We start from the raw sequence: 21076 nt of genomic DNA, 5'->3' as shown, positions 1-21076 counted from the left end.
TCTTTCTCTCATTCCATCCATCCATCCATCCATCCATCTCCTTTCTTCCTATCTAATTTCTGCTTTCCTTCCTTATTTCTTGTTTTCCTTTCTGCTTTCCTTTTTCTTCCTTTCTTGTTTTCCTTCCTTCCTTCCTTCCTTCCTTCCTTCCTTCCTTCCTTCCTTCCTTCCTTCCTTCCTTCCTTCCTTCCTTCCTTCCTTCCTTCCTTCCTTCCTTCCTTCCTTCCTTCCTTCCTTCCTTCCTTCCTTCCTTCCTTCCTTCCGTTTTCCTTTCTGCTTTCCCTTTCCTTCATTTCTTGTTTTCCTTTCTGATTTTCTCTCCTTCCTTCCTTCCTTCCTTCCTTCCTTCCTTCCTTCCTTCCTTCCTTCCTTCCTTCCTTCCTTCCTTCCTTCCTTCCTTCCTTCCTTCCTTCCTTCCTTCCTTCCTTCCTTCCTTCCTTCCTTCCTTCCTTCCTTCCTTCCTTCCTTATGTTTTCCTTTCTGTTCTCTCTCATTTCTGCCATCCTTCCTCATTTCTTGTTTTTCTTTCTGCTTTTCCTTCCTTCCTGCTCTCTCTCCTTTCTTCCTATCTAATTTCTGCTTTCCTTCCTTAATTTCTTCTTCCTCCCTTTCCTATGTTTTCCTTTCTGCTTTTTCTCTCCTTCCTTCCTTCCTTCCTTCCTTCCTTCCTTCCTTCCTTCCTTCCTTCCTTCCTTCCTTCCTTCCTTCCTTCCTTCCTTCCTTCTTTCCTTCCTTCTTTCCTTCCTTCCTTATGTTTTCCTTTCTGTTCTCTCTCATTTCTGCTTTCCCTTCCTTTATTTCTTGTTTTCCTTTTGCTTTCCTTCCTTTATTTCTTGTTTTCCTTTCTGATTTGTCTTCCTTCCTGCCTTCTTTCAACCCCTTCTACTTTCTTCTCCTCATTGCCTCATTTTTTCTTTCTTTCATTTCACTTTTCTGCCATATTTCTTTTCTTCATTTTTTTCCTCCACCTTTTTCCTCTTCTTATCTCTGCTTCTTGTTTTTCTTCCTTTGTCTTCCCCCTTTCAGCTTTCCATCCTCATTCTTTCTTTCTTTCTTTCTTTCTTTCTTTCTTTCTTTCTTTCTTTCTCTCTCTCTCTCTCTCTCTCTCTCTCTCTCTCTCTCTCCTCTTGCATTGGACTGTTAGAGCGCCCTCGGGTGGTGACTCTTTTGCAGGGCACATGCATGGAGGCGCTGCGGTGCTACTGGAGCACTGAAGTTCTTCAAGGCTTGTGTTGCTGTTATGGAGAGAAAGACATTGTATGTGTCTGAGCGTGCGCGCACATGCCTGACTGCTTAACGCATGACGCACCATCAAATGCTGCAGCCAGAAACTGCATCTTATGATTTCTGCTTTTCATGCAAATGTTAAACGTTTATGATGTCAGGCTGTATGAGTGAAGCCATGTCTGTCTGGAGTCTGTTCTTTCTGCACAGATGAAGGATTCATCTTTTTTTCTGATTACATGCTGAATTTTCTTCCCACTGTGTGAGTGTTTTAATGTTGATGAATGTGGTGTTTGATTTTTATTAGATCAGTCAAGAACTGATCTGGTCTCAAAACCAAATGTGTGGACGGAGTATGTTTTGTATAGCATGTTTATCTTTGCAATAGGGAATCTAAATTAAAAGTGGTTTGCCTTTGCAAAAATAAATTAATAGTGGACATAGGTGCACATGTTTGTCTAGTAAAAAGATGATGACAGGACATTTTACCCACTTTCTAGATAACCAACTTATAACAAAACTTGAAATGTTTTCACTGCGTGGCATTAGTTTCTAGTTAGTTGTTAGTGTCACACTAAGCTGTTTTTACTTTCATTGAAACTCTTTTTACAAATAATTATTTTTAATCATACAGAAATACACATGCCATTTTTATCTTTTACACTGTCAATGTATCGGAATATAGAGGAATGTTTATTCCATAATGTGGCATTATGGATTTGTTATACTTGTGTCTTTTTCTATTGCTTAGCGTTTCTTGTTTACAAATCTATAATTGTTGCATAAGTGTGCGCTAATCCGTCACTGTTTGTATGTGTGTGATGTATTGTATGTTGCCTGCGATGCTGTCTGCAGCTGCTTATGTAATCCGCGGGATAGAAATAAGGCCACATGATGGAACTTCGTGTTACATTAAGCCCCTTATGTGAATCTAGTCCTGTTTGTCTCTGGTCACTGGTCATTTGTCAGTCCTTATAAGCAGTTTTGAATGGAGGATTGTCTATCCTTGAGGTCGTTTGAGCCAGTTTGCTGTCCTGATATCTATCGGTTAGAAATGTTATTATAGAGTTTGATATTACGAGTGTCTGTGAATGCGTTTTGAAGCGTAAGTGGCTGTGCAAACATTATGTGTGAGTGATTAATTCAGGTCTTTGATTTTAAAGCCCACAGAGGCACCTCAGGTGGATGAGGCGGGGGTAAGAAAATCTGCCCCTCTTGGGCTTTTTGCCCAATTTTACAGTCTGCATTCCTTTTCAGGTTTCCGTTTGAGTTCTGGTTGAGTTCTGTCTTTTGATTAAACATTGTTACCTCTCATCTTAACCCACCCCAACTTCAATTTGTTGTTTCTTTGCATTTATATCTACGTTTGTTTTGCTTTGGTTTTACATCCTTTGACTATTTTGTCTATTAGGGGGAGTGTCACCCAAACGTGACGAACTGTGTGTGCGTGTGTGAGTGTGTGTGTGTGGGGTCCTCGGCCCCTCACGTTTGTAGCGCTGACACTGCTGCATGGTTAAGGGGCCCCTGAAGTCAGGTCAGATTAGGTCGGATCGGGTCAGGTAAGGTTGTGACCTCAAACTGACCTTTCACCCATGAGGTTTGGGGGCCCACTAAGTTGGCATGAAGTAACTATGGGTCAAAAGAGCCATGCTTGTGCTGATGCGTGCAGTCAAGTATGGCAAGGTTTTTTTAATCCAGCATGCCCCCCTCTACCCCCTTCCTCTCTTCTCTAGGATATAAGCATGAAACACAGGGTCTCAGGTGGTGTTTTTGGATAAGTCAAACCAGTCTAAATTATGTTCTTTTACTAAGCATTGACAATCTAAAGTTCAAATTCCTAAAATCCAAATTTTGGCTCTAAATGAGCCATCAAAAGTTTAAAACTATGTTCCGCTGCCCTCTGCTGGTCAGACTGCCTTAATACAGCCTGATGCCCTGCGTTATCTCTTTTCCCTGATTGGTTCACTGATGCTTACTCCGCCCCCACAGAACACAGAGGACAGTGCTCGCATTTCCATTACCTTCTTCCGTCTTTTCCGAGTGATGCGATTGGTCAAACTGCTGAGCAGAGGGGAGGGCATTCGAACCCTCCTTTGGACCTTCATCAAGTCCTTCCAGGTCAGAAGAACATCATGAAAACCCAATTATATAGATATTCTTGGGGCTTTTCTCCCTTTGTTTTATCACAAAACAGTCCTGCACTTTATTAGAAAGGCGGCTCCTTTACAGTAATAGGGCCTTATCATACACCTGCTGCAATGCGGCGCCAGGCACAACGCAAGTGTTTTTTTTTAGTTTTAGACCAACGGAGTTATCATTTTCACGTCCAGCGCCACGTTGTTTAACCCCTAGGAGTCTGAGCTGTTTTGGGGCCCTTTAGAAGTTTTGACATGCTCTGCTTATAAACATATTAATGGCAAAAGTGCAATTACACTGTATTCAGCACAAACTGGGCTACCATAATATGTGAGCAACATGAATGTACATGCTTGTATTTTTGAGAGAAAAATGTTTATGCATGATTTTTGAAGAAACTAAAAAAATTGTTTTAAAATTAAGGCCTCAAAACACAATAGATATGTGTTCACAAGACTTTTGAATAATAAGTGTATTTGCATTGAGTTTTTGCTTCAAACTGATGTGAGAATCATTGAGCCTACTCATTCACATAAAACAATACACTGATTTAAAAGTTTTTCTTCACAAAGCCTCTATGTGAGGAGGCGTGATATCTAATGAATAATTATGAGATAACAAAAGAACATAATAGCCCGCATAACAAGCTGCATAATGAATGAGCTTCAGGTACTTATGTGACTGAGAGCAGCAGGACAAAGGACATTATATTGTACTTATCTAGTAAATGCATCTTAATTTATGAATGTTTAAATATTTAGACTAGAAACAAGACAAAACATTTTTCTAAATTTTTTGTACCATTTTTTTGTTTTTGAAAGTAGTCTCATGCTAAAAAATTTATTAATAAATAATTAAAATTAAGATACAATTTATACAAAACGAAATTCACTGTACAGAAAGCAATTCACTTTCTACAAAACAAACAAAAAAATAACTTTCTACAAAACAAAACTCCAGAATCATTTATTTAGAATGTAGTCAACAAAGGCCTATTATATTTTAAATTATCAAAAGATTTGATTACACTGCAAAAATGCTCTTCTTATTTAGTTGAAAATTGTACTTATCTAGTAAATGCATCTTTATTTAAGAATGTTTAAATTTTTAGACTAGAAACAAGACAAAAATTACTAAGAGCATTTTTTTCAAAATTTTTTTACCATTTTTGTTTTGCTTTTGAAAGTAGTCTCATGCTAAAAAATTAAATAATGAATAATTAAAATTAAGATACAATTTATACAAAACGAAATTCACTTTAAAGAAAGCAATTCATTTTCTACAAAACAAAACTCGATATTAACTCGATAAAACAAACTTTGATATTAAAGTAAAAAAATAACATTAGGCTATAATATTTAAGCATCAATATGAAGAAAAATACGTTTGACTGGTACTATATTTATAGCATCTGAGCAGACACAGCTTTATTGCTGTGACAGGCTCTTTTACAATAAACACGTTATAATCTGTCCAAAACAAGCCAAATAAATTTTGTCTAAACAGTCTTGCGTGTATGATATGCAGCAGGATTCATATTTAAACGGTCTTTGTGCGTTTAATATTCACAGATGCGAAGAGAATAAACTTAACAGAATAAAGCCTACCTTACAATCAGCCCTTGCTTTAAGAAATGAACAGCTTTTCATGAACTTTCTTCATGAGCTTTTCTTCTCAATGTGTGTCAAAACGATGTAGCTGAAGTAGGCTATAGCAGTACTTGATGTGTTTGTATGAGTTGATGTGTGGGCGTCGACTCTGGATCGCCTCAGTATTTGAATCTTAATAGAGCGCGTGCTGCGTGTGCGTGTGCGTGGTCGCATTAGCGCATAATGAACTGGCTCGCGAAAGACTGACATCTATCACTTTTCAACCAGATTACATAAACACAGCATATTTGTTTTTGATTTGGTTTACATTGTTTAAAACCTGACATTTCAGCGTTTCTTTAGATATATGTCTCATGTTTGTGAGACAAGTATTCACTAAGCTAGAGGTCCTTTTCTGTTTTTGAGAGAGAGGCTGCAGATCGCGCATCATGTTTGTTTTCTTTATTTTGCAAAAAGAAAAACATTTTGTTTTTATTGTGATTGTACACAAAAAAAAAATTGAAACTTAACAGATTATAATGATGTATAACACTTGCCTGAATGATAAAAAACGACAGAGTTATTTGTGTCTCTTTGGCACTGATAAGAAAAAAAGAGAGCCGATCGCGCCGGCGCGACCGCCAACTCGAGAGGTTTAAATAGCAAATGCACTCGTGTCCATCTGTTCGCCCATGCTGGTCTGAAAACCAGGTGTGTTCAGGCGCATTGTTGGCATGTTGCTATTTTGAGAAACTGAAAACGACTGTGCCATTGACCAACAAAAACCTGCTCTAAAGTCAATGGTGCACTATTTTTTGTGTTATTTAAAGGGTGTGTTAGTAATATGTGCCTATAGGCGGGTGCACAGCATGCATACACTCTACTTATTACACACACAGGGACACGCAGCAGCACACAAACATTTTAAAATATTAAAAATTAAAGGATTCCTCTCTGGAGAAGCGTTCAGTCTTTCCGCTTGCAAATTCCGCCATCTAAATAGTGAATCCTCCACGGTGCAAGCGCAACTGGCTTTTAAAGGGAATGGGAGATGAGACTCTGGTTGGTTTATTGCATGTTACGCCCAAAACACACCCATGACTCATTAAGAGATTAGGGACAACCCTTTTGGACCATGCGCCTGACACGCTGACCTTTTTTTCCGTCGTTAAACTAGCAAACCTGTATGAGTTTCTTTGTTCTGCTGAACACAAAAGAAGATATTTTGAAGAATGTTTGTAACCAAGCAGATCCAAGCAACCATTGACTACCATAGTAGGGGAAAAAATACTATGGTAGTCAATGGTTGCTCTCTCTGCTTGGTTACAAACATTCTTCCAAATATCTTCTTTTGTGTTCAGCAGAACAAAGAAACTCATACAGGTTTGGAACAACTTGAGGGTGAGTAAATGATGACAGAATTTTCATTTTTGGGTGAACTATCCCTTTAAGACCATGTGCTCAGATCGTTAAAATAGGGCCCATAATGTTCCTGTTTGGGGTCAATTTGCATAGTAATAAATAAATAAATATGTTATGCTCTTTTCTCAGGCCCTGCCATATGTCGCTTTGCTGATAGCCATGCTCTTCTTCATCTACGCTGTCATTGGCATGCAGGTTAGTTTCATTGATTTTGCCCATGGTGAATTGAATGGATGGATTGTGGTTTGCTATTGGTTGATCTCATGTGAGTGACAGGTTGCCCCGCCCTCGCTCCAGTAAACACGTCATCAGAGAAGAGAAGATGACGTGTCACTGCAAGAGGGAGGGGAAGTTACTTTGATTAAAGATTATGAGATGAATTTAAAAAAAAAAAAGTATGATGTGCACGGATAAATCATTACAATAAACACTGAAATATTGCATTTAAAAATAGCAATTGTCAGTTTTGATTTCATGGTGACTTTGATAATGACAATTTTGTTTGAGTGTATTTGATGACAGGTCGAAATGCACATCACCCACATTAAGTGTACAAATTACACACTTCACCTTTTAGTACAGCACAGTGCAACTTGATTTACCATCGGCGGAACTCACTCCATCTTTCAGGTGTTTGGGAAAATCGCCATGGTGGACCACACACAAATCAACAGGAACAACAACTTTCAGACGTTCCCCCAGGCTGTGCTTCTGCTCTTCAGGTCAGTGAACGGCACGGTGAAGATGTTAAAGCTTTAAATCTTTATGAAGATGCCGTTGCATTTGTCTCTTTATTTTATGCTGTCGGTTCATCTAGGAGTTTAAGGGACAGATTTACTAACAGCTTGCGCCAGCTCAAACCCTTTTTTGGCGTTAATAAATTCCTCTCAAGATACACAGTGAAACATTTTTTCGCAGTGATTATTTTTGTGGCTGACCTGCATATGCATTTGTAGAAATTTCCCTTTCAGACGCAAAATGGGAGGAGAGTATTTAAATGAATCATGCGAGGTGATTTACAAAGGTTTGCGCTCATCAATTTACTTGTATTTGCGGCATTATTTATTTACCCCCCAAAAAATAACACGTCTTAAACCAGATGCTAACTGGTAGATTGCGTTGGTCATTATGGAAATGATCCGGCTGTGTCTGTGTTCTTTGATTTGTGAGTTTACATTTGAGATAACTCATTGTTTGGGTGTTTTGGGTTGTAGATGTGCAACAGGTGAAGCCTGGCAGGATATCATGTTGGCATGTATGCCAGGGAAGCTGTGTGACCCGGACTCAGACTATAACCCTGGAGAAGAAATGACCTGCGGGAGCAGCTTTGCCATCATCTATTTCATCACTTTCTACATGCTTTGCGCCTTCCTGGTATGCACGTAAACCCCCCCCCCCCCCCCACACACACACGTACACACACACACACAAACACTCTAACGACTTCCTTGAGATTTTTTTCTAATTATTATAATTACTAAAATAATAATATTTACATGTCCTCCTTCAAGCATTTTTAGAATTTATTAAAGGCATTATTTGGTATGGAAGCTTGTTTTCTCTACAGAATAAAAAAGGTAATTGCGTTTTTATAGTTTATAGCTCATAATTTCAAGTTATAAACTCATAATTGCAAGTTTAAAACTCATAAAAATTGCATTTTTAGTTTTTGAGTTTACATCTCACAATTCAATTTTTTGGTTTGGCAAAAAATGAAATTAAAAATCAAAATGGAATTGCGACTTTTTATCTTATAATTTTGACTTTTCACAATTACAAGTTTATATCTCACACTTCTGACTTTTCTTCTCAGAATTCTGCGTTTATTCCTCTGAATTGCAAGAAAAATGTCAGAGTTGTGCGGTATCTCACAATTATGAAAAAAAAAGTGTTTTTTTATATTCTGTTGCAGAAACAAGCTTCCATAATTTGGTCTCTTTTTTTCTAATTGTTTTGTCATTTTGAAGCACCGAAGGATTTTTTTTTTTTTAGGACTTCTAGGGATTGAAATTGAATCAAATGATATCTTGTTTTAGATCATTAACCTGTTTGTGGCTGTCATCATGGACAACTTTGACTATCTGACCCGTGATTGGTCGATTCTGGGGCCACATCATCTTGATGAATTTAAGAGGATTTGGTCAGAGTATGATCCAGAGGCCAAGTAAGGATATGTGAATGTACCTGTAGGAGTGCCAGTTGCTTGTCCGGATAGCAATGAAATTAAGAGCAAATGGGATTTTTCAGTCAATGTTCCTCTTTTTATCACAGAGGCAGAATAAAGCATCTCGATGTAGTCACGTTGTTGCGGCGGATTCAGCCTCCTCTTGGATTTGGGAAACTCTGTCCTCATAGAGTCGCTTGCAAGGTAAGACATAAGCATTTATTAATCATGTGTTTAAACATTTGCAAGCACACTCAACCCACCCTCTCTATCTCTCTTTCTGTCGTTCTTTCTTAATTCCAGAGGCTGGTGGCTATGAACATGCCCCTGAACAGTGATGGCACTGTCATGTTTAACGCTACACTTTTTGCGCTCGTGAGAACTGCACTGAAGATCAAAACGGAAGGTATGTGAATTCTTCACAGAACCGCTTAGGTCAAAAATTAGGTTGTCATTCACAAAAGTCATAAAAGTTATACATGTTTTAGTGAAGACAAACTTTGAAGTTGGCTTGAGAAAGCCTGACCAGAAAATTATTGATGTTTGAAGTTCAAAGTAGTTTTAAAGCTTAAAGTTTGACAATAGCATGAATTTGCATGTTTTAACACATTGTTAGCACATTATAACTCAATTGCTGCGTCTCATTTCAAAGGCTGTGTCCTCCGGAGGTCGTTTAAGAAAAGTAACCGTTAGTTTGCAAATTAAGGTGGCAATACGTCCGGATTTTGTTCGGACAGTCCGGATTTTAAGCTCCCTGTCCGGCGCAGCCTCAAGCCGACACTCATTTGTCCTCTTTTTTGGAGTTGCGCCGAATCGGCCTATAAAAACCCGCTCTAGAATCATTATTGGGCGCAGCAGCATAGCGTTGAATGCCGTAAGATCTCTGGTCAAACAAATGATTGGCTGAAAGCGGTGTCAAATAAATATCTGATATATCATTGGTTAAAAACGTAAAAAAGCCTCCACGATGTGTTGGCTACGTCATATCATAATGTTAACATACCTAAACGTCAGACGCTCAGACCTCATTTAATCCGGCATGGACAAAAGAGCATGAATTTATATCAAAAAGCACACTGTGTCGCTATGAAGTGGACGTTAGTAGTCAAGGGAAAGCCGCCATTGACCGACATGAACGGAAAAACATAAAAGTTACCGACGAGCCCAAGGTAAGCTAGGTCTTCCCTTAGGTCATTTTTTCGAGAAGCAACATCACCTCAGGATGACAAAATGTCCGCTGCAGAGCTTTGTAAAGTCTATCATAATCGTGCAGTCAAGTAATACGGAAATACATAACCAAATCATCAGAAAACATTAATATCTGGACTTCTGTAAATAACAGAAAAACATAAATAAACAAATATGAATGCGAAAAATAAATGAATAAATACACATTTCAGATAGCAAAGAGCTGCCTGAGCTGCTGCAGAGGGTGAACTTCTTTGTTATTTTTCGCATTTGTTATTTTTTTTTTGTGTATTTCTGTTATTTCCAGAAGTCCAGAAATGTTATGTTTTCAGGCACTGTGCACTTTGCAAGACAGGTTCATCTCAGTGGTCAGTTTTCGAAACAGACATCACAATGTCTTGAATAAATACAAATACTGTGAACAAACACTTTTTTTGCCTCTTCTGTTACACATAGGTCTACATCAAGAAGATATATCGTAGATCAAATTGTCTGGCAATGAATGGAGTAGGCTATTTCAGAATCAATGTATCACGATACCATTGATATGATGGACAAAATTGTATTCTAGTTGTGAGTACACCAGAGTCCTATGCAATTATTCTTGCCTCACTAAATTTCACAAAGTGTCCTCCTTTTTGGTGATATGGAAATGGCCACCCTTTTGCAAAGTGAGAAATGAATTACCGTATTTTACACCTCACGAGGAATAACAGTCAATTTTATTAGTTACTTTTCTTAAATAAGACATTCTTGATGACGTATGCAGCCTCCTAAATGAGACGCAGCAATTGATAGCATTAACTATCATGTTGCAGTTAGCATGATTTAGCACATTGTTAGCATGATTAGCATGTTGTTAACACTATTTAGCACATTGCTAGCATGATTTAGATAGATAGTAATATAATAACATAATAACTCTTTTCTATATTTTAAAATGTAATTTTCAGCATCACTACTCCTTAATTTCCTGTTCAAGAAACATTTCTGATCATTATCAATGTTGAAAACAGTTGTGCAGCGTAATATTTTTGATACGTTTTTTTCAGGGTTCTTTGATGAATACAAATTCTAAAGAACAGCATTTTGTTTAAAATATAAATATTTTATAACATTATAAATGTTGTTATCAATGTTGTAAATTATTCATCCTTGCTGATTAAAAGTTTTAAATATATATACAGTGAGGAAAATAAGTATTTGAACACCCTGCTATTTTGCAAGTTCTCCCACTTAGAAATCATGGAGGGGTCTGAAATTGTCATCATAGGTGCATGTCCACTGTGAGAGACATAATCTAAAAAAAAAAAATCCAGAAATCACAATGTATGATTTTTTAACTATTTATTTGTATGATACAGCTGCAAATAAGTATTTGAACACCTGAGAAAATCAATGTTAATATTTGGTACAGTAACCTTTGTTTGCAATTACAGAGGTCAAACGTTTCCTGTAGTTTTTCACCAGGTTTGCACACACTGCAGGAGGGATTTTGGCCCACTCCTCCACACAGATCTTCTCTAGATCAGTCAGGTTTCTGGCCTGTCGCTGAGAAACACAGAGTTTGAGCTCCCTCCAAAGATTCTCTATTGGGTTTAGGTCTGGAGACTGGCTAGGCCACGCCAGAACCTTGATATGCTTCTTACAGAGCCACTCCTTGGTTCTCCTGGCTGTGTGCTTCGGGTCATTGTCATGTTGGAAGACCCAGCCTCGACCCATCTTCAATGCTCTAACTGGGGGAAGGAGGTTGTTCCCCAAAATCTCGCAATATTGCAGTCGCCCTGTCCCATGAGCAGAAAAACACCCCCAAAGCATGATGCTACCACCCCCATGCTTCACAGTAGGGATGGTGTTCTTGGGATGGTACTCATCATTCTTCTTCCTCCAAAATCGTTTAGTGGAATTATGACCAAAAAGTTCTATTTTGGTCTCATCTGACCACATGACTTTCTCCCATGACTCCTCTGGATCATCCAAATGGTCATTGGCAAACTTAAGACGGGCCTGGACATGTGCTGGTTTAAGCAGGGGAAACTTCCGTGCCATGCATGATTTCAAACCATGACGTCTTAGTGTATTACCAACAGTAACCTTGGAAACAGTGGTCCCAGCTCTTTTCAGGTCATTGACCAGCTCCTCCCGTGTAGTTCTGGGCTAATTTCTCACCTTTCTTAGGATCATTGAGACCCCACGAGGTGAGATCTTGCATGGAGCCCCAGTCCGAGGGAGATTGACAGTCATGTTTATCTTCTTCCATTTTCTAATGATTGCTCCAACAGTGGACCTTTTTTCACCAAGCTGCTTGACAATTTCCCCGTAGCCCTTTCCAACCTTATGGAGGTGTACAATTTTGTCTCTAGTGTCTTTGGACAGCTCTTTGGTCTTGGCCATGTTAGTAGTCGGATTCTTACTGATTGTATGGGGTGGACAGGTGTCTTTATGCAGCTAACGACCTCAATCAGGTGCATCTAATTTAGGATAATAAATGGAGTTGAGGTGGACATTTTAAAGGCAGACTAACAGGTCTGTGAGGGTCAGAATTCTAGCTGATAGACAGGTGTTCAAATACTTATTATTTTTAGATTATGTCTCTCACAGTGGACATGCACCTACGATGACAATTTCAGACCCCTCCATGATTTCTAAGTGGGAGAACTTGCAAAATAGCAGGGTGTTCAAATACTTATTTTCCTCACTGTATATTTTTAAACTGATCTCAACTGTATATTGGTACATAATATCATTACTTTAAAAAAATATTTTGCATTAATTTAGTGAAAAACAGACTGTGGAAAAGATTTTTACTATAAAAATCATGGTTCACCTGATCTCCCTTTTAAATCTGTTTCAGAACATAACTATAGCCGTCAAAATATTGAAAATTTGCTTATTTTATAACCAATATTGTCCAGCCCTAGTTGATGGTAGTCACTGGAAACTATCTTTTATAGTTGTGTTGATAATATGGTGTGTGTTTTGACCTAGGTAACCTAGAGCAGGCGAATGAAGAGCTCCGAGCCGTGATTAAGAAGATCTGGAAGAGAACAAGCATGAAACTTCTGGATCAAGTGGTGCCCCCTGCTGGTGGTCAGTTATACATTTCAGAGCTTGTCGATGCTAATAGAATACACATACACAACAGCAATAACTTCTGCATATTTTAACTCAGACCTAAATCACCCATTTAGAAAAGAACTAAAATATTGCTTTCGAACACAATTTTTTTTTCCCACATGTAGCGTATGCACACATACTCTACATTTTGCATCATACACACACCAGTTGTCGCACTAGCTTATTCCCAATTTCTCCTGGTCGGGTCTCTGCAATGTTTGTTCTGTTCCGTATGTGTCGCAAATGCTTTCCTCTCCTGCTCAGTACTTTCACTGCGTCCACACTGGAACCTCAATGATGTGTGTTTGTGTGTATGAGTATATGGTTGGAGGATTTGAAGAAGGTACGCGTGTGTGTTTATGTGTTGAGCTTTGGGCTTGCATGGCAACTCAGGCATGATGTGTCCTTCTAAAAATGTCTGTTGCTCTCTGTTTTCTATGCTGTCGCTCTCTCTCCTGTATCTGCTTGAGCTTTTCCACAGCTTCCGTTCCTCATTAACTGTCTTATCTGTTCATGTACAAGTTCAAATCTTCAGAATATTCTGAAGCAATTCTGTTTTAGGGTGGTGGCATGGAACTAATGTTGCCTCTTCTATCCTGATATGTCCCCAACGTGCTTGTTTAAAAAAGTGACACAGACCCCTGCTTCAGAATGATTCTCACGCACACACTTACACATACATGAACACAACTTTATATACACATAGAGGATCAAAATGCATATGCAAAACCAGTAGGCTATATTAGACATGCACAAATACACCCACTGAAATCCAATGCTAATGTGCTAATACATATTGCTCAGTGCTGCTTGCTTGCATGTTCCCAGTAGAATGTAAGCACATAAGACTAGATTTTAGTAAGATTTAAGTCATTTAGTTAGATGGCTTAGCTGATGCAGTTCTTTGCACCCCCCTCCCCCCAACATACAGTAATCTCTCTCACAGTTGCTATGCTAATGCTAATGTGCTAATACTAATATGTTTACAGATGTCTGTGCTAAAACATGAATACGAAATATTCTCCTCCCGGCATCGCATTAAGCTGGCAGCTATGTTTGGAATAAGATAGCTGGTTTCTAGCTGGTCCAAGCTGGTCATTAGCTGTTTGACCAGCTAACATTTGTTTTGCTGCTGGTCCAGGATGGTCTTGGACAGGCTCATAACCAGCAAATTACTAGCTTAAACCAGCTAGAATCCAGTTACTATGTTTCAAAACATAACTACCCCCTTAAATTGGATTTTTCAACAGGAAATACATAGGAACTTGACTTTATTTACTTACTTTATTTTGACTTTTGATGCTTTTATATTGCAGTTGTGTATAAACGCTTGTAAATCGAATCATTATTCATTGTAATTATCTATATTTCTTGCATGAATGGCTTTAAAATCTGGACTCAGTTTAAAAAATAATAAGTAAAGTAAGTCTTATTTAACAAACAACACTTTTTCAAATGCCATTTGGAAACATTTTATTATAAAGAAATTATTATAGTAAACTAAAAAGCTTGGGGTCAGTAAGACCTAAACTATCTTTTATAACTGTGTTGATAACATGGTGTGTAAGAATTTTTTTTTGAAAGATATTAATAATTTTATTCAGCAAAGATTCATTAAAGTAATCAAAAATGTCAGTAAAGACATTTTTATAATGTGACAAAAGATTTCTATTTATTGTTCTTTTGAACTTTCTATTCATTAAAGAATCCTGGGGGGAAATGTATGACAGTTTCCCCCAAAATATGAATGTTAATGTTAAATATTAATGTTTCCTGAACAGCAAATCAGCATATTAAAATGATTTCTGAAGGATCGTGTGACACTTAAGACTGGAGTATAAATCAGCTTTGCATCACAGGAACAAATTTACATTTTAAAATATATTAAAAATAGAAAAACTGTTGTATTAAAGGTGCACTATGTAACTTTTCCGTTCTCTAGAGGTCACCTGTTCAAAACAAAGGCATAGTTTGATGACGCCACGTTTGAGCGCAGAATCTTGGGACATGTGGTCTTCACCTCAAAGCCGGTGGAAAAGAATCGGGATAGGACTCGGGCAGAAATCATGCGATTATTAACGTTACTGTAGTGTGAAGCAGAGCAGGACCGTGTTGTGGGAGCTGAGCAAGGCCGCTGGAGCGATTGTTAATGAGATGAACGCAACACACGTCTCGCGAGCAGCGGGACTTTTATTATGACACAGTCACCAGCGCCACTTCCGCTTTTCCGGTCATGAGTATGAGCAGCTCTGTTTATCATATGAGATACATTTGAGTGTGTTGAAAATTAAGTTATGACATTACTCTGTGCGTTCGCTCGGCGGCTGCTATGACACTTGTTCACACTGCAGTGAGAGTAAAGCGTTTCTGCAAAATAAAACCGGAAGCTGAGGGTAACCTAGATATTACTCAATCGACAGGCGACTCCCTTACACGTCCCAGTTCCTTGGTGAAAATAGCAATTTTCTCACGATTTACAAACATTTGGGATATTGTAAGTACTCAACTGAACAAAATATATAACACTGGCCTAGTGGTTTTAGCATATTTTACTGCAATAATGTTACATGGTGCACCTTTAATATTTCACAGTATTACTGTTTTGCTGTATTTTTGATCAGACAAATGCAGCCTTAAAATAACAGTAGTGTGCTGTATGTACACTGAAGGTGACCTTACTAAAAGAGCTTGGAGTGAACTTCAAAATAACTACAGCAAAACGCGTTGGGGTCTTGTGATCTACAGCATATGTTGTCTGTGTTTATTATCTAGACTTAAATCACATTTTAGGAGCCATTTGTGTAGAAATCCAGACAATTCTGAAGGGTTCATTAGAATTGAACCCACAGATTGTAGCTCTTTTCATTGACTACGTAGTTAGAGTAACACAAAGCATCTCTTGGCGTCGATCTCTTTCTCTCAACGTGCATCACGCGGAGGTGTGTATGCGTGCGTTGAAGCTACTTGCTGACACCGTAGCCGTGTGTGTGGTCTGTTCACTCAGATGATGAGGTAACGGTGGGGAAGTTCTATGCCACTTTCCTGATACAGGACTACTTTAGGAAATTCAAGAAACGCAAAGAGGAAGGCCTGGTGGGCGTTCACCCAGCACAGAACAACACGGCCATCGCCCTGCAGGTATGTGTGTATTTTGGAGATCGATTTTTCTTCATTGTATCAATAAGTGGCATATTACCGTTTTCAAATTGGTATTTTCGAGCTTACATTGTGAATGCATTAGTTTTGGCCTTGAGGTGTGTTCACACTGACAGAAATTACATTGCTGTAGGTCGTTCGCAAACTCTGTTGGAAAGCCATTTATGTTGAATTATTGTGTTATATAAGTGAATCTTAATGTACTCCAGGTGTTCCCAAACTTTTTTGTTAGTTGAACCTCTTAAATATTTACTTAAAATGTATATTTAAATACATGAACAAAACATTCACATGTTCACAGTTATCTGATGTCAGTTAATGGACACGGTTAATGCTTTAATGGTTAATGGGAAAACTATATATTGATTTTTAAGTGCCCCTATTATGGTTTTTGGAATATTCCCTTTCATGCAGTGTGTAATTTAGCTGTTTTTAGGGGTGTAACAATTTATAGTGTCAAAATATATCTCAATACAATAATGCAACAATATATATCATAGATAGTGGCAATATCTATTGTAAATAGTTCACCCAAAATGAAAATTACCACGTGAGGAAATAATTTACAGTTTACAGAGTTTTAGTGTCAATACTACATTAAACTATTATAACGATGAATATGTATATTTTATAATATTGCCAAATGTCTTATGTTACCAGTAAAACGTGGCCTACATTATTTTAAATGCAGTATATCTCGTCAGTGACAGAGTGCAAGCATATTTGTCTAAAATAATTCAGTTTTTTCAGCTTCAGATTCATGAATATTTTTATTCTGGTGTCACCATTGTCCTGTGCATTGGGTTACTAGCACCAAGCCTAAGAAAGAAGCGACTCTGAACCACCTATACGAGTCGTTTGTATTTCAAATCTCACTGCGTTGCGGTTCTACGTCACTAGAAAACAGATTTGCGTAATGGCCGCCTATGTTGTACGTTGTCGCCCGCGAACAACTTGTCCCGCCCTCAAACTCGTAATTTTACTGACAAATGCTTCTCAAAAGTTCAACGCGGGATTTGCAAAACGCTTGCTCTGAAAAGACGAGTCAGTATTATTTGGACCAGCTTGCTCCTCAGAATCACAACCTCTAAGGATGAATAATTATTGATGTATATATTTTCTACCAGGTGTTCAAAATACATAGTTTTGTGTTTTATATTATGCAAGTTAGCAGGCTAACTTGTGTTATTACTGTCTTACTGAAACAGCTGTGGGCCACTATTATCTAAAACTGTCTGTGTGCAGATTTTCTGTCGTTCTTACTACTTTGAGTAAAGATTAATTTTAGAAACGTTTGTTACATCAGTCATTCACGTTAGTGCTCGGCTAACGCATGCGCTGTTATTGATACAGTTCCTGCATGTGCACCGCAATAAATTAGAAATATGCACATCAGTTTGTTGATAGACGTGCACGTTAGTGCTGATGTTGAGGAATTACAGTTGAAACATCTCATAATGTACCTCAAACTGAGTAGCGTATCACTGAGAAACGTCCTGCTCAATTCGTCCTTGCGATGGAGGTTCGGGTTGAATAACTAGTTCTTTCAATGTTTCATCATCGGACTCGCTCTCGGATTGATATGGTAAAATCAACGCCAGCGTTACTGTCTTCACAGTGTGTACAGTCGCTGAGCTTTAGGAAGCCTCCAGACGCCGGACTGAGTTGAAGTTCAGTTATGGTAATGAGCGTTAGCTTCCGACCAAGCGGCAACCTCCCGCAGTTTCTCTTGAAGCCAATACGGAAGTGACTTAAACTGCAATTCATCGACTGGCTGCTAGGGACATGCTCCAGAAGGGAGCAGAACCTCATTGAGCTCATGTTAAAATGCCCAACTTTACAGCAGAATAAAACATGTTTACAGCCTGGTACAAATTGTGGTTTTGGTCTATACGGCTAATTTTGCCCTTCATGACAACTGTGAGGGGGTCAATTTTTGTATAACTCATTCGTTTACATTATATAAAGAATTAAAGTTCTGCACAATTAAGGGCGTGGCCACTTCGAGTGTCAGGTGGATAGCCATTTATCTGCTGTCTTTTAGTCATGCGTCACTTCAGCTCCGCCCACGTCCCGCCTTTTTTGCCCATTTTCTGTTATCCGGGAGTGACCAGCTGCCAAGATGGCAACGGCCATCTCGTCCATCTCGTCCATACTTTGCGCTTCAGAACGGCTCATTAGAATCCTATGGGTGACGTCACGGACACTACGTCCATTTTTTTTTACAGTCTATGCTTCCGACTCGCGCTGTATGCGGTAGACCAATCACAACAGACTGGGCCATGTGGCCGAGCAGAGTAGCTCGCGGAAAGGAGGGATTTAGAGAGACTGATTCATCCATCGAGTCGTTTGAGAATTGAAAAATGTGGTGTATATGTATACTATGAGAAAACAAAACCGTTTTTTGACCTTTGATGCATGTAAACCTGTTGTAGGAGACCTCCGAAACTAAATTAGGACCCTTTAAAATAGCATAATAGGGGCACTTTAATAACTTCTGTGAGTAGGCGTTTTTACGATAGAATAAGCTCCAAATTTGGAGCCGATTTTGTTGTCAGTCAAAAGCAAATGACTGTCAGTGTGAACACCCTGTACGGTTTAGAATAATTGAAACAAATTTGACTGAATAAACTATTTCCTTTGCATGAAACCTTCTTTACCTCAACTGTATCTCTCTGTTTCCGGATGCGCTAATGTTGTTTTAGCTTGAATATGGATCCCTCTGTGTGATGATGGTGAACTGTAAATGTATTTCTGTCTGTTTTACATGTGGTTTGAAGTGTGTGTTTGCCATCACTTCAGAGTTATAATTCACGTATCATTGTTTTAAGACGTTCTGTTGGTCTCCATCCTCATAAATCAAACACTGTGAAGGTGTTTGATTTCTTTGCAAACATAATCTTTGTTTAGAGGTTTTCAGTGTGAAAAAATTCTAGCTAACAGTAGAATTGCTTTTACACTTAAAATGTTTTGTTGACAAAAAAAAGCATTGCAATATTTCAAAATAGCATCTGTGGCTAAGACAGTCCATTAAGTCACAGTTAAGGATAGTAAGTGTATTAGTTGTAGTGTACAATTATGGAAGCGCTTTGGTGTTTTTCCTCTTTGTCTACTGTGATTGTTGTCATCTGTCATGAATTTGTCCTGTCTGGAACTGTCTCGTCCAAGCCTGTTTGTGTCAATGTGTCTGGTAAACTGCCCCCTGGTGGCATGTGTGTGTGAGGGTCTCGTTTTCAACATGTCGCTGCTGTTCAAGGGCTTTCCATTGAAGAACAGGTCCTTAGCTATCTTGTCGTCACGGTTACAGGCTGGCCTCCGTACGCTGCATGACATTGGGCCAGAAATACGCCGTGCGATATCATGTGACCTGCAGGATGATGAGCTAGTAGACTTTATGCCAGAGGAGGACGAAGAAATTTATAGGGTAAATTACTCACCTTTTATGACCCCTTTCTCCTTCTAAAACCGATCTGTCTTACTTTACCAGTTCTGAGTTGAGTAGTAACGGTTCCTTAAGGGAGCTGCAATGAATTATTGGCCATCCCTGGAGGACGTATACATACAGTACATATGCTGTAAGTCTAAGATTAAGACACTGAACAGAAATCAATTCACCAAGTTGACAATCAATTGTTGATTTCAATGATATTATCGACGGTTAAACCAGGTTTGTAAGTAATAACTGTTAGCTTTAGCGTAGCATATATAGATAACCCAGTGTAATCCACTGTATCTGCATTTCTCTTGATTTCAAATTCAGTTCAGATTTAATCAGTTCATGAAATTCACTCACACCATACGCCATTTTACCTCCTTTCCAACTTCTTTTCCCCATGAGATCATTAAAAATGGCAATCTCATATATTTTAGCATTGGATAAATGGTCAAAGACGCCATATTTAATTTCTCACAAATGAATAAAAGGTTGTGTGGGATAAATTTCCTGAGTTTTTTGACAGCAAGAAAGTCAGCACAGCCTGTACGTCTATCCCTTTAAGGGCTATTCACACCAAGGGCGATAGCTACAACTACTTTTATTAATCATTCTAATTCTGAGAATAGCAAAGTCCACATCACGACTGTAACGATAATGACACAGATGTACAATATCGTTGGCCTCACTTTCAGAATGATTTTTTCCACCTGATGAATGTTAAAAACATTGGCAGCCAATCAGAATCCACCTTGAGCATTTAAAGTGGCACACGACAAAACTGCAGCACACTATTATAATAAACTGAATGTTATCGTCCATTAGTGTGGATATAGTTATCTTCATAAATATCATTCTTGGTGTGAACCGGCTTTTATAGCCCTTATTTCATTTGCGAAAACTCAAATATGGCGTTATATTTTCGTCCATGGGGCATTTCTTTGAACTAACAAACATAAGTATTTCCTCACAGCGAAACGGAGGACTATTTGGCAACCACGTTAACCACGTAAACGGAGACCCCCGGAGGAGCTCCGGCCACCAGACGAACGCCACACAGCGCCCCCTGCAGGTGCAGCCGCCCCCACATTACGCCCACATGGAACAGCCTGTGGGGCGCCTGGGCCGCGCCAATGCCATGGCGCAGCAAAACCATCATCGCCACCACCACCACCATCATCACCATCATCATCACAACTCCTACAACAAGTCGCCCAAGTCTACCAACATCAACCTAAACAATGCCAACATGTCCAGTTTACCTAACGGAGGACACAATCGGTACTATGAGCATATGCCCGCTAACGGCTACCCAGGATCATACTATGGAGAATATGAAAAGCCCAGGACCCCACACGGGCAAAGGTGAATGCTTGTTTTTTGTTCATCCAACATCTCGCCCTCAACTTTTTGATATGTTTATTCATATGTATTCAACGATTTGACAAGTAGCAATACGCTAATCTCACCAACTTCTTAAACCAATTCCTTTAATCCCTTCGGATTGTTTGGAATTGCTTCAGGAAGGATGTACTTCTTAAAGGTGCAGTAAGCGATTTCTGAAAACTCACCTGCCTTCATTGCTCCGCCCCCAAAATGCACAAACCCGCAATGCAAGAGTGGATGTCTCTTTATCAAAGCAGAAGC

General features: G+C 38.8%; 1 protein-coding gene across 1 annotated transcript in view; it reads left to right on the top strand.

The window, feature by feature from the left end:
- The window catches only part of cacna1da (calcium channel, voltage-dependent, L type, alpha 1D subunit, a), a 152274-nt gene that overhangs the window by 119435 nt on the left and 11763 nt on the right, over positions 1-21076 (top strand). The window contains exons 32-42 of the mRNA XM_079845004.1: positions 3214-3342; positions 6501-6566; positions 7002-7093; positions 7586-7745; positions 8408-8535; positions 8643-8739; positions 8839-8941; positions 12712-12813; positions 15845-15978; positions 19304-19420; positions 20403-20794. Of these exons, the coding sequence (XP_079701130.1) occupies positions 3214-3342; positions 6501-6566; positions 7002-7093; positions 7586-7745; positions 8408-8535; positions 8643-8739; positions 8839-8941; positions 12712-12813; positions 15845-15978; positions 19304-19420; positions 20403-20794 (1520 nt within the window). The remainder of the gene's footprint in view (positions 1-3213; positions 3343-6500; positions 6567-7001; positions 7094-7585; positions 7746-8407; positions 8536-8642; positions 8740-8838; positions 8942-12711; positions 12814-15844; positions 15979-19303; positions 19421-20402; positions 20795-21076) is intronic.

Source organism: Gobio gobio, assembly GCF_949357685.1.
Source record: "Gobio gobio genome assembly, chromosome: 19".
Taxonomy (NCBI): domain Eukaryota; kingdom Metazoa; phylum Chordata; class Actinopteri; order Cypriniformes; family Gobionidae; genus Gobio; species Gobio gobio.
The sequence above is the reverse complement of the archived record's forward strand: the minus strand, read 5'-3'. Positions and strand labels throughout refer to the sequence as shown.